We start from the raw sequence: 14,617 nt of genomic DNA on the forward strand, positions 1-14,617 counted from the left end.
GAACCACCAAGCTTTTGGCTAGTAGTAGAGTGCTTGATTTAGGGGTATTTGTGATTAGAGAGAAAAATATTAAAAAGAAAAAGAAGGAGAGAAATAAAGAAGGGCAAATTTATCCACATTGGATACAAGAAAATATCTCTTAACAGAAAAACCAAAAGGTTATTTTTAGAGAGAAATCTGACAGTGCCATGTAAATATTTTCTCTAAAGGAAATATACCCTCTCACTTAATCTGTGGGTCTCGTTCTTTTCTTTCTTTCTTCTTCTTCTTCTCCTTCCCCTTCCCCTCCCCCTCCCCCTCCTCCTCCTCCTTCTTCTTCTTTTTTACACTATTGTGGAAATTTGGGATTAAAAGCTTCCCCCCCCCCCACAGGGCTCCAATATAAAGAGGAACAGCACTTCTCGTCTTCCTGAATGAAAAGCCCTCAAACACAACAATTTATTATTTTTTTAACAGAACATCTTATTTTGTGTCCCTCTTATTTCTATGGTTGATTTAAATAATTTTGTTGCTTAAATTTTAACGTCTATGTAACATACATATTTTGACAAAATAAAAACATTACATCCCATTAAAATTGGGAGCTCTGGTGGCATTGTGCCTAAGGCATTTGACTGCTAACCAGAGGGCTGACGGTTCAAACACACCAGCCACTACTCGGAAGGAAGACTGGGCTATCTATTTCCATAGTGATACCACCTTGGAAACCCAAGGAGGGGTCACTATGAATTGGAATCAACTCAATGACGGTAAGTTTGTTTGGTTTTATGTTATATATAGAATAGCGTTCATAAAGAAAGTTGCTACCCTTGAAATGGAGTCACCAAAATCTCTCAGCAAAATTTTTGGGGACTTGCTTTGAAAACAGAATACTATATTTAACTTGTCTACCTTTATTTATCCTGCTCAGAATTAGCTGCTGTAAATCACTGAACATACTGGGAATATAAGTGAATATATAAAACTGTAAAATATACCATATACTGGAATTTTTAGTAGATGTTTAAAATGATTGTGTAAACATATTTCATGACATGGAAAGTATCCAAAAAATGTTAAGTAAAATATTATAAAACTTTTTGTATGCAGATCCCATATGTTGTAAAAAAATGCTTATATCCATACATATGAAAGACTAGATATGTATCAAGATGATATGAGTTGTTCTTTAACAATTAAATTTTTTACTTCCTTTTTCCATTCTATAATTTTTGAATATTCTATAACTCTATGAAGATGCAATACTTTTGAAATCAGAACAAAAATATTACTATTCTCTGTACATAAAGATATTCTTACAGAGAAGGCTTGATCTTCTGTATGAAAATCAATTAAGCAAGCACTCAAGGTTTTAGTCATCCTAATGTTGAGTCTACATGATCCCAAATAAGCAGATGTTCTGAGTGGTCCTATGTTGCAACATCAGATAGACATGCCTAAGCTTAATCTCTAGCATTTCCATGATGTGCTCTAGTGCATCCTCACCAGAAATGGAAAAAAGCAGCAGATGGTGGAGTATGATTGTCAGAATGCCAAGCTCAAGGATGGAACTGCTACTTTAAGGCTGTTTTGCATGGAGACAATAATATCTAGGGAAATTTAAGCACGATTTTTTTCTAAAATGTTAGTGATTAGAATAAAAACAAAAGGTGAATATATGAGAAAGCTTTATAATTTAGCAGGAAGCATTTAGCTTAGATTAAGCAAAGACCTTAGTAGGGTTGCCAGAAATATAGCCAAACTTCTGAAGTAGATTACTGAACTTCTTTTTCTTGATTTTTTTAAACTCTAATTTGAAGGAGCTCTGGTAGCATAGTGGCTAAGACACTTGCCTGCTAACCAGACGGCTGGCGGTTCAAACCCACCAGCCACTCCTCGGGAGGAAGGTTGGGCAATCCTACTTCCGTAGTGATACTGCCTCGGAAACCCAAGGAGGGGTCGCTATGAGTCGGGTTTGACTCGACGGCACATAACAACAACAACAACAAATTTGATGTGAATGTTCATTTTTCATTTACTACCTGTAGCATGACCATAGTGGATCTTTTACCCACTTCAGCATTCTTCCAACTCCAACATTACCATCTATCATCAATGAGTGTTTTCAGAGAATGTAAATCAATATTTTCATTAGCTTAAATAAAAGGTACAACAAACAAAAAGCACAAAGTCACTGCTGTTGAGTCAATTTTGACTCATAGCAACTACTCCTTGGGTTTCTGAGGTTGTATCTCTACAGAAGCAGATTGCCCCATCTTCCTTCCGAGGAGTGGCTGATGGGTTTGAACCACTAGCCTTCTGGTTAGCAGTCAAATGCCTTAGGCACTACACCAAATATAATGCTTCCTCAAAGGAAACCAAAGTGACTTGTGGAGTAATTAAAAATATGTGGGCTTTGAAATCAGATAAATATGGGTTCTACCTGCAACACTTAATATTAAGTATAACCTAGGGAAAGTAGCGTAATGCCTTGTTGTTGTTGTTGTTGTTTGCCATCTAGTTGGTCCCGACTCATAGCGACCGGTCCTTGGGTTTCCGAGGCAGTATCACTACGGAAGTAGGAATGCCCAACCTTAAGCTCTGGTAAAAAGCTCTGGTAGCGTAGTGCCTAAGGCACTTGACTGCTAACCAGGAGGCTGGCGGTTCAAACCCACCAGCCACTTCTCGGAAGGAAGATGGGGCAATCTACTTCCATAGTGATACTGCCTCAGAAACCCAAGGAGGGGTCTCTATGAGTCGGGTCTGACTTGAGGGCGCATAACAACAACACAGGGAAAGTTACTCATTTGGGGCCATGATTTCTTCACTTACCAGTTGGGGATAATGACAACTAATCCTGAAGTTCTTATGCAGTTTGAAGGTTTTTTATTGACAACTCAACTTTTTCTGCCATTATTATAAAAGTTCTGTACTAAGATTTCAGCATACTTTCCTGAAGTTCAGAGATACAAGTTGTGGTAGGCAGAAGGATGCTTCTCCTTTGTGCAAAATGCTCATATTCCTAATCCCTGGAACCTGATAATATGTTACCATACATGGCAAAAGAGAATTTGTAGATGTGACTAAATTAAGGATTTTGATATGAGCAGATTTCCCTGAATTATTTAGCTGAGTCTTTTTAAAGTGAAGGGTCCTTGTGGTAGTTAAGGTTATGTGTCAACACGGATAGGCCTGGTTTTGAGTGGCTAGGCAGCTGGATGTAGTTATCCCCCATGATAAGACTGGTAATCAACTCCACAGTGGAATTTATTGTGAGCAGCTGAGTAGCCGCCTTAGGGATGTCTGGTGACAGTATTTAAGAAGATGCTTTGAGAAAGGTCACTGAGCTTTTGGGCACATCTGGGTCCTGCAATTGGCCTAGTCTTCATCTCAGTGGCCTCCAATGTTGTCTGCTGATCTTGGGACTGTGCCATTTTAGTTGTCGACCCTGAGTTTGTCAACCTCAGCAGTCAGCAGCTGACTGAGTTAAGAGATGCCACCAGCTCCAGTGGGCTGGGAGCAAGAGGCAGAGCTGAAGCCCAAGGCTGAGGGGACTTCACCCATCTCCCAGAGCTGGCACTTTGAACGTGGACTTCTAGCCTCTTAAACTGTAAAAGAATGAATCCATTTGTTCAAGCCATCCATTTGTGGTATTTTCTGTTAGAGCAGCACTAGAAGGCCAAAACTGTCCTTATAAGTGAAAGAGTAAGACAAGAAGGACAGAATCAGAGAGAGATTTGATGATGTTATTCTATTGGCATTGAAGATGGAGAAAGTGCCCTTGAGCAAGGAATGCAGGTGGCCTTTAGAACCTGAAAAAGGCAAGATAATCAATTCTACCCTAGGGGCTCCAGAAGAAACCAGCCCTGGCAACACCTTGGCTTTAACCCAACAGGACAAATTTTAGACCTCCAGAACTGTGAGGTAACAAATATGTGCTGTTTCAAGCCATGGAATCTGTGGTAATTTGTTACTGCAGCAATAGAAATAAGAACAGCATAGCAAGCAAAGCTGAAAAATAAGGTTTCCTCAATTCTTCTTTGAAGGTTGAGTAGCCAGCCTCCAAGATGACTCCCATGCTTCCTAGTATTCATACTCTTGTATAGTCCTCTCCTACTGAGTGTAGACAAGAGTTAGTGATTCATTTGTAATTAATTGAAGGAAGTGGAAATGATAGTCACATAGTGCCTAAGGAGGTTCAAACTCACCAGCCTCTCCTCAGAAGGCATATTGGGCAATCTACTTACGTAGCGATACTGCCTCGGAAACCCAAGGAGGGGTCGCTATGAATTGGATCCGACTCAACGGCAGTGAGTCTTGAAGATGAGGTCATGAAATGCATGTGAAATAGTGTGTGCTCTTTCTCTTTCTCATATCACTTGTTCTGGGGAAAGCCAGGTCATGTTTCCCTATGGCGATGTCCACTTGGTGAGGAACTGGAGCATCCTGGCAATAGCTGTGTGAGTGAGCTTAAAAGTGAATATTTCGTGCCAGTCAAAGATTCAGAGACTTCAGCCCCAGCCAATAGTTTGTCTGATTTAGAACCACAGGGCTATGTTCTCAGTTCCTGACCTTCAGAACTGTGGACGATAATAAGTATTTATTGCTTTAAGTTGCTATGTTTTGTAGTAATTTGTTATGCAACAATTGCTAAGTAAAAGACCTAATTCCAAATGACAGAGTTGATAGGCTCTACAGACAAGATATCATTTACAAGGAAGGCAGTAAGGAATTCCTAAGATCTAAGTACATTTACGTGAGAGTCATGAAAAAGTGGTACACTATTGATTACATTAACAAATGCATTACTGAATGACAACATGACAGATGTCCGGGGCTAAGTCAAGAAAAATGATTTTAAATCACAAGGATGAAGTAAACAATCATCAAATATTCATTAATTAGCTATTTTGTATTCACTACTAAAAGACGTCAATTTGAAGACTAAGGCGCACCTGACCCAAGCTATGGTATTTTCATCACCTAATATGCATGTGAAAGCTGGACAATGAATAAGGAAGACCCCAGATGAATTGATGCATTTGAATTGTGGTATTGGCAAAGAATATTCAATATATTATGGACTGCCAGAAGGATGAACAAATCTGCCTTGGTAGAAATACAGCCAACTGCTCCTTAGAAGGAAGAATGGCCAGACTTCATCTCTTGTACTTTGGTGATGTTATTAGAAGGGACCCATCTTTGGAGAAGGATATCATGTTTGGTTAAGTAGAGGGTCAGTGAAAAAGTAGAAGATGTTCAATGAGATGTATTGACATAGTCAATGACGGGCTTAAGCACAGCAATGATTGTGAGGATGGCATAGAGCTGAGCAGTGTTTTGTTGCATTGTATATAGTGTTGCTAGGAGCTGGAACCAACCTGATGGCACCACTGAAAATGACAACATTGAAAAGTTATAAATGATAGCTTATTTTCTGTTGGAACTTGTATTCTATATGGGTAAATAAAATGTAAAACAAGATAATATGATGATAGGTAATTATGTGCCATTTTTCAAAAGTGCTTCAAAATTTGGGGTGAAACTTTATGAGTGGTGGTTGGAGTTATAAAGAGATCTTTAACTATGGATGTGGAGTTTACACTGGGTCTTGGAGGATGGTTAAGATGTAGGGAGCCAGTGCTTGATCCTTCTGGCAATCCATCTGAACAAAGCACCAAAGTCCACTGACCAATAAAAACGAGCTCTCGGCTAGTTTTACAGGCTGGGAAGATATCAAGAACATTATCCATGAAGAAAGCAAGAGATCACTAAAAAGACAAGAAAAGAAGAGAAGACCAAAGTGGATGACAGAAGAGACTCTGAACCTTGCCCTTGAGTGGAGAATAGCTAAAGCAAATGGAAGAAATGAAAAGGTAAAAGGGCTGAACAGAAGATTTCAAAGAGCAGCTCGACTAGACAAAGCCAATTACTATAACGAAATGTGCAAAGACCTGGAGTCTGAAAACCAAAAGGGAAGAACACGCTCAGCATTTCTCAAACTGAAAGAACTGAAGAAAAAATTGAAGCCTCGAGTTGCAATATTGAGAGATTCTATGGGCAAAATATTGAATGATGCAGGAAACATCAAGAGAGGATGGCAGGAATACACAGAGTCACTGTACCAAAAAGAACTGATCGATCTTCATCCATTTCAGGAAGTAGCATATGATCTAGAACTAATGGTAATGAAGGAAGAAGTCAAAGCTGCAATGAAAGAACTGGCGAAGAACAAGGCTCCGGGAATTGATGGCATACCGATTGAGATATTTCAACAAACAGATGCCCCATTGGAGGCACTCACTCAGTTATGCCAAGAGATTTGGAAGACAGCTACCTGGCCAACTGACTGGAAGAGATCCATATTTGTGCCCATTCCAAAGAAAGGTGATCCCACAGAATGTGGAAATTATAGAACAATATCATTAATATCACACGCAAGTAAGATCTTACTGATGATAATTCAGAAATGTTTGCAGCAGTATATTGACAGAGAACTTCCAGAGGTTCAAGCCGGATTCAGAAGAGGATGTGGAACAAGGGATATCATAGTTGTTATCAGATGGATCTTGGCTCAAGGCAAAGAATACCAGAAAGATGTTTACTTGAGTTTTATTGACTATGCAAAGGCATTTGATTGTGTGGATCATGACAAATTATGGATAACATTGAGAAGAATGGGAATTTCTGAGCACTTGATTGTACTCATGAGGAATCTGTACCTTGACCAGGAGGCTGTTGTTCGAACAGAACAAGGAGACACTACATGGTTTAAAATCAAGAAGGGAGTGCGTCAGGGTTTTATTCTTTCCCCATACTTATTCAATCTATATGCTGAGCAAATAATCCGAGAAGCTGGACTATATGAAGAAAAACGTGGTATCAGGATTGGAGGAAGAATCATTAACAACCTGAGATATGCAGACGATACAACTTTGCTTGCTGAAAGTGAGGATGGCTTAAGGCACCTACTGATGAAGGTTGAAGAATACAGTCTGCAGTATGGATTATGTCTCAATATAAAGAAAACAAAAATCCTCACAACTGGACCAATGAGCAGCATCACAATAAATGGAGAGAAGATTGAGGTTGTCAAGAAATTCACGTTGCTTGGTTCTACAATCGATGCCAACGGAAGCAGCAGTAAAGACATTGGACGACGTGTAGCTTTGGGAAAGTCAACTGTGAAGGAACTGTATCAAGTGCTGAGGAGCAAGGATATCTCCTTGAGGACTAAGGTGCACCTGACACAAGCCATGATATTTCCAATCGCCTCGTATGCATGTGAGAGCTGGACAATGAATAAGGAAGACCGAAGAAGAGTTGATGCTTTTGAGTTGTGGTGCTGGCGGAGAATGCTGAAAGTACCATGGACTGCTAAAAGAACTAAGAGATCTGTCCTGGAGGAAGTGCAGCCAGAATGCTCCTTGGAAGCAAGAATGGCCAGACTTCGTCTTACCTATTTTGGTCATGTTGTAAGAAGGGACCATTCCCTGGAGAAGGATGTCATGCTTGGTAGGGTGGAGGGTCCACGAAAGAGGGGGAGGCCTTCAACAAGATGGATTGACACGGTGGCTGCAATGATGGGCTCAAGTATAGCAGGGATTGTGGGGCTGGCGCGGGATCGGGCAGTGTTTCGTTCTGCTGTGCATGGGGTCGCTATGAGTCAGAAACGACTTGACGGCACTTAACAACAACAACAACTAGGCTCTTTGGCCCTGATTGCCATCAAAGTGTTCTAAGAACTTTCTCAGTCATGAGTAAATCAGGATGGTCACCCTAACTGACCTTGCATGAAACGTTGAGTTGATGTGATCATATTCTAGCAGCAGATACAGTTAACTTTCTAGATGGAGTTTTCCTTCTCGTTTTCCCTCTTTCTTCAATGTACAAGATCCTGGCTTCCTGATTTTATTCCCAGTTTCAACCGAACCCTTGGCCTTCCTATTTAACAAAGGTTTTGGCTCCTCCAAGACTAATCTTGCCTAGACTAATTTCCTTTCCAACCTGATTCTGCAGTGTGTTACATTTTCTAATTTACTTGAGAATAGGTTAGCTTGGATACTTGAATATAGATAAGTATTAGCTAGTTTTAAACTACACTGTAGTGATTTTCAGTTAACATTTGAAGTACCCTACTTAGAAATACCCACTTCATTGATAACATTTGAAAGGCTGTATTCAGAAGCCTACATTTTAGGGAACCTACTGTAAGCCCCAGAAATCTATATTTCCCTATTATTCCACCCTTTTTGAAAAGGGTAGACTACACGAGGGAGCCCATTAACCACTATCTTTCCAAATGGGCCCATCTGAGCAATCCTATGGTTAGAAGATGCTCCATGTAGGATTTTGTTTCCTAAGTCCATCTAAAGGTTAACTGAATCCTGCTGCAAGAATATCATGTCATCAACCCCAAATCAATGTTTTGTGCAAGTTCCATTCATCCAAGGTCAGTCAGGGTGGTCAACCATATACTGATCTGCTCGTGATGGAGAGGATTCTCAGGACACAGGACTTTCAGTGCTAGAACGAAGAAAGTCCCAGGACAACCGAGATGAGTGGATGCTCTATGCTAAGTACTGTTAGAACTTAAAAGAACCCCAAACCAAAACCCACTGCCATCATGACCCGATAGAACCAAGCAGAACTGCCCTATAGGGCTTTAAATCATAGGATTTAAATCTTTATGGAAGCAGACTGCCACATCTTTCTCCTGCTAGTGGGTTCAAACTGCTGACCTTTTGGTTAGCAGCCAGATGCCTTAACAACTGTACCACCAGAGCTCCTAAGAGAACAGTAAGCAGAAACTTCAAGGAGTTTACAGAAGAGGTTGCTTAATTGTGTATCTGCTTGCTAACAAATGTTTGCATGTGTGGCAGATTTTCCTCGAAGTTAGTTTTCAGTACAGCATTCAATATGGTAGTATCTCCCCCAAAAAAGCCTAATAATTAATTCCCAGACTTACCTTGAGGCCACTTTCTCATTGCTTGATAAGTCCATCTTACCCCCTAGTAAGTCCATAAAGCCTTTAGTAGCCCAGATAAACTCCCAGATGGAGGTAATAGGAGAGATGGATCTGTACTGAAAGTCAAGAATCCCGGGTTCCAGGGCTAATTTATAAGGTAGTTGTTAGAATAAAATTAAACGATAAGTTCTCATAGGCAGTGTAGCATTTGTGATATTCAATACAGGATGCTTTAAACAATAGTTGTTGTCTTTGCACTGATGCTGAGGTTGGTTCCCCTATGTTATTCAAGGTGGGGAGACATGGCTCTATGGGTTGGGATTTCACACTTTCTGGGCCATCCCACTAGATACAAATAAGAAATTACAATTATACCAAACTGTCTACTTAAAAAGTGTCCAACAATTGTTTACACTGAATGCTACAAAATTGATTTACTGTGTCAAGGCAATAAGAAAGCTGCAATTACAAAGCCCTTCAAATTGTATCTAGGGATACTCTCTTTACCTGACAGATGAAACTCAAAAACTAGTCAAGAGAAGACCCAAACTCAGTGAGGTGTAAAGCAGAGTTCAGGATGTAATTGGAGCCCAGAGTTACCTGGAACATTTGTCTTTAATAGTCTTCTAATCAACTACCTGATAAAAACATTTGCAAAGAATGTTTTGTGTCAAAATACAAGAGAACATCTGTGTACTGGTCTGGGTGAGTGGTAAGCAAGGGAAGAAGCTATAGGATTCTAGATGCCTCAGTAGACCACCTCAGGCTCCTAGAAACTCCTCACCATCTCATTTGCTCATAGAGCTTCTCATTGCCTTAATACTGTGCTCCTTCCCTCCTCTCCTCCTCCCTTCCTTTTTTCTTTTCTTTCATTTCCTCTTCCTTTTCTCCTTCTCCTTTACCTATTTTTTTTCCCTCTATTCCTTTCCCAACCTGTGAAATAAGGCATGATCTCCTTACCTTCATGCCTTCTTCACTGACCCTGAGATAAAATCATCCTTTGTATCCCAAGGTCTTATCCAGGCAAAATCTTCACTCAGCCACCTACTGCAACTAGAAAAGTCCCTAGCTAATTCGACACCAATGCTTTCATTCATGTCCCTGGGATCTCTCCTCCCTGTTGTTGTGGCCCAATGACTATATAAGGGACTTGATGGAACTATGTAATTTCCAGCACACATTTGGTTGAAGTCTTTTATTTATTTATTTATTTTTGCTACTGCCACAGACCTTGAGGCTACTCATATTCCTTCCACACTACTTGCACAGACATTCTAATAACAGCTTCTTAATTGAGCTTCTGGAACATAATTACAATTCTTTGTGATAAACATTCTAATTGTGCTGTTCTCTTATTTGAACAAATCAACTACATTTTCCTGATTATAAAAGAAAGAAGAAAAAGGGGAAAAATCTTATTTGTGGATAAATACTTTTATGAAATGCTTTATGGTGGCAATTGGGGACCCAAAAGGGAAAAGGGATACATGTATCTTTCACATCCCTGTTAAATTTCTTATTGTGAAACACACTGTCTTAATGCCTCAGAAAAAATAGAGGGAGAAAGAATTATAGGAGGAGAAAAAGAGTGATCCTTCTCTCTGAGCTCAGGAGACAGAAGTTACATATAAGGTTTGGGTGTTGGAGATGGCTTTTTTACCTGGCTGAAAAACAAAATCTCAATAATTTCCCCAATTTTGAAAACTGACACTCATTGCCACAGATCATTTTGGGTGTAAATTAAACCACATAAGAATTCTTTAGTACCACCGCAATATTCCTCGAGCAATAAGATGGGCAGTAATTTCTGTCTCTCTGTCTCTCTCTCTTTCTCTATCATTATCTCTATCCACTGGTGTTGCAAATGGCTTACGCACTCACTTGCTAACTGAAAGTATGGAGGTTTGAGTCCACGCAGAGGCACCAAAGAAAAGGGCCCTGGCAATCTACGTCTGAAAAATAAGCTATTGGAAATCTGTAAAGAACAGTCTGCTCTAACACATATGGGTGTCGTCAGGAGTTAGAATCAACTTGGTGGCAACTGGTGGTATATGTATGTGTGTGTGCATGTGTGTGTATAAATTTTACACTTGTACACCCTATCCACACAAACATACATCAATTACTCATCAAATTCATTCAATGACGCCAGAAATATCTCCCTTGCATCCTCTATGCTTCATTCCTCAATCTCTTTTCTGGATCTAATGGACCTGCAAGCCAGCTGATATTCGATTGCATTTTGCCCCTTTGCTTTTTGAGCAATGTGAACATTATTGATTTATTTTAAAAATAAATTTACCTCCCTGGTTTTCTTACTACATCACCACGTGCATAAGTAATGTCAGTAGGTTACAGGAAACATTAGCACTAGCAATTGTTGCAAGGTGCAAAAGTCACAGCATACTTAGAGGCTGGCTCAAGAGAGATTTGGGAAGACTAATGCAGCAAAACCACCTATTTCCTTTGTGTAATCATCATCCAAAGAAAAAGCCCAGCTTCTTCATGAACCTCCAAACCACAAATACGCTAAAAGTGACATGACCTGCAAGAAGAATTTCTCATTGATGCATTTTATCCTCAATAATATTAAATTAATTATAGAGGACATTGCATTACAAGATAGAGCAAACCTTTTGAAGTGTAATTCACAGTGACTTTAAGAGTCGATGACTATGAGTATATGATGGTTACTAGAGAAAATATTTCCCGTGGGCCCAAGCATTAACACAGGCATATCCATATACAGCAACATCAATAACATCATCTATCTTCACTGAATTGACAGAGTACATGACTTTCACCTTCAGGACATCTGTTCCTCATATAAATGCACAGAAACTGCTCAAGTATTTCAGGAGGCCAAATGACCACATAGTCTTTAAAAAAGCTAATTCTGTTTTTAATTTTTATTGAATAATAGACATTTCCCCCAGCCATTTCCTAAGCAAAACAGGAAGGGCCATATAATTTCTCTATATTTCCAGATACCCCAAATGATGATTGGATCATAGTAAATACTGTATGTAAGCTAGTTGAAAACATCATTGAGTAGATCTCAATGCCAAGTAAAATGTCCTATATAGTGGATTAAAAAATAAAGAGAAGCAAAAGAAAAATAAACTTGTTAACTGCTATTACATTTGGTGCATAAAAATGTTGCCAGAATGCAAAAAACAGTTTTATTGATTTTTTTTGGCCTCAGAAGTCAACGCATCTGATTATATTTTAGCAGTTATGTGAAAACAAACATTTAGCTATGGATTTGTAGTTTTAAAGTGGACTCTCTTGTTATGATTTTAAACTTGAGAGGGATTACAGCCCAATAGGGTGTCAACTTCATAATGTCAACTTCAGTAAACGGTGATACCTTGAGAAATTGGGAGTTTATTGTGAGGTTAAAAAACCCAGGAAGATAAGCACTGAGACTATTACATCACCTTGATTAATAAAGGGTGATACTTGTTCAGTGATACTAGGAACATTATCCATCAATTACTCCCAAATCATTTTTTTTACTTCAATGACAAGGAACTATCCTCCCCCTACACCAACCTCTCTCTTTTAATTGTCTTTTCCTTCACTACAATATAAACCAAGTGAACAGAGGATCTTCAATAAATATTATTTATTTACGTAGGCTGAGACTAAGGTCTGTCTGATTAGAACAGATTATCATAGAAGGCAAGAGGCTCTCCTGTAACTGTAAGCCCTTCCTAAAATTCAAATATTTATTTAGCACCTACTAAGTACTACACACTGAGCTATGCAAAGAGAATAAAGACAAGGTCTCTGATTTCAGGAGACTTACATTCAAAAGACAGCACACAGACCATAATCAAGTAACAAACAAAAACAAAATCATAGATTGAGAAATGTGGAAAAAAACCACTGATATCCAATGATAATCATTCACCATTAGCTTTTTCAAGCTTCAGTCACAGAGGAAAGCATCAGTACCAGAATGAATTCAACTCAGTACTTACCACCACAATTCCATTTGTTGCTGGGATTGGAAGGTTTTCCACTTCAAGATCTTGACCATCCACGGCCAACAGATTGAGAGATGGGTCATAGGCCGGTCTTGGAAATGCTGAATTAACAATTTGGTGGTGTTTGCTTATTTGAGCTTGGGAAGAGGAATGGTAGCTGTGTTTATATATCTTTTGAGGGGCTATATCCAGGCTCTTTTCAATACCTTGTGAATGATGATAAATGAATACTGGCTTCCCACTCTTCTTCTGATGAATTGCCAGAAAGTGATCATTATTTCCTGAAAAGCACCCTGAAAGAGAGAAGAAGTAGAAAGTAAAGTCAAAGATCCTGTTCAGTAGATTGATAGAAAGCACTGATAAAGAGAATTATTCTTTCTTAGGAGGCCTTAACGTGTGAAGGATTTTGACAAGTTAGTCTTTATCATTTTCTCTGCATCATTATTCCCAAAAATTAGAACACAGTTGGTGTTGGGTTGACTGCTATTACTAGATGTTTTGTCTTAACCTCAAATTACAAACATTTATATTATATCCAAGTGTTTTGTACTTTAATCAATAGTGTTTCATGCAATTCTCATTTCACACATCTGCTCACTAAGGGCAGAAATCTGAATATATTCATGTGGCAGCAACTGTCAGCATTCTCTCCTTCTTATATGGCCATCTATGTAAAAACTGCAGCCAAGTGTTGCCATTTGATTAAGGCCTAGCCATTGGGATGGGATTATACTTGATGTGAGCTTTTCTTTTCACTTTTCTCCATTACACTGGCTGAAATGTGGATGGGATGGTGGGAGCATGAGGTAGAAACCATGTATTAAATATGGTATAGGAATAAGACAAAAGGATTCTGGGTCTCTGATGAAAGTGGAACTATCACACCAACCCCATAGTTCCTATTCAGACTTTATATGAAAAATAATAATTTTTTTTCAGCCACTGTTATTTTTGAATATCTTAATTACAGCATTTGACCCTACATCTTAGCTAACACATTCATTTTTATTTCTTATATTAGGTAAATATTTATTGAATTGGATAACTTTTTCTCCCACTTGTTATTGGCCACAGGAGGAATTAGATAACACAGACAGGAGTCAGAAAGAATATTACTAGGTCAAATACGAATTAGAAAAGCAAGCTAAGATATTCTGGATAACATGATAAAAAGAGTGAGTAGATCACTACATAATAATGTCATACACACATCTGGCACACTCAACCCCAGATTTTCCTTTGACATGCCAATTTTAATCATATGCTATATAAATACCGTCCTTAGAAAATTATTACTGTTCCTTACAAGAGTTTTTCCTCACTTCCTTATTATTGTATCTTGTACTTTATAATAAATTTTTGTAAGATCCTGCCAGTCTTTTTTAAAAAAATCTCAGCAACTAACATGCTTAATTTCAATTAGACTATCTTGGCAGATTTAATTCTCAGGCTAGTGAACATTCTAGATTCCTCTTTTTGGTAGAAGCCCAGCCTCTAGGATGGGGAAACCTAAGTTCATTAAATCACATACTATGCCTTTCCTCTAACAAAGGTTTATCTTTAAATGATGAGTATTAGAAAAGTAAGCTGAGATAAAAATAGTATTTCTATTCTAATTTTGAACTCAAAGACAACCACTCCATTGTTATTCTTAATAACATGATCAGAATCAGTTCTC

General features: G+C 38.7%; 1 protein-coding gene across 1 annotated transcript in view; it reads right to left on the bottom strand.

Annotated features, from left to right (window-relative positions):
* PTPRR (protein tyrosine phosphatase receptor type R) overlaps positions 1-14,185 on the bottom strand; it is a 355,260-nt gene extending 341,075 nt beyond the window's left edge. The window contains 2 exon segments of the mRNA XM_042782488.1: positions 12,934-13,232; positions 14,146-14,185. Of these exon segments, the coding sequence (XP_042638422.1) occupies positions 12,934-13,232; positions 14,146-14,185 (339 nt within the window).
* Between the last annotated feature and the right edge of the window lie 432 nt (positions 14,186-14,617).

This window comes from Orycteropus afer, unplaced genomic scaffold, assembly GCF_000298275.1.
Source record: "Orycteropus afer afer isolate SDZICR_OR568_19922 unplaced genomic scaffold, OryAfe1.0 scaffold00339, whole genome shotgun sequence".
NCBI lineage: Eukaryota > Metazoa > Chordata > Mammalia > Tubulidentata > Orycteropodidae > Orycteropus > Orycteropus afer.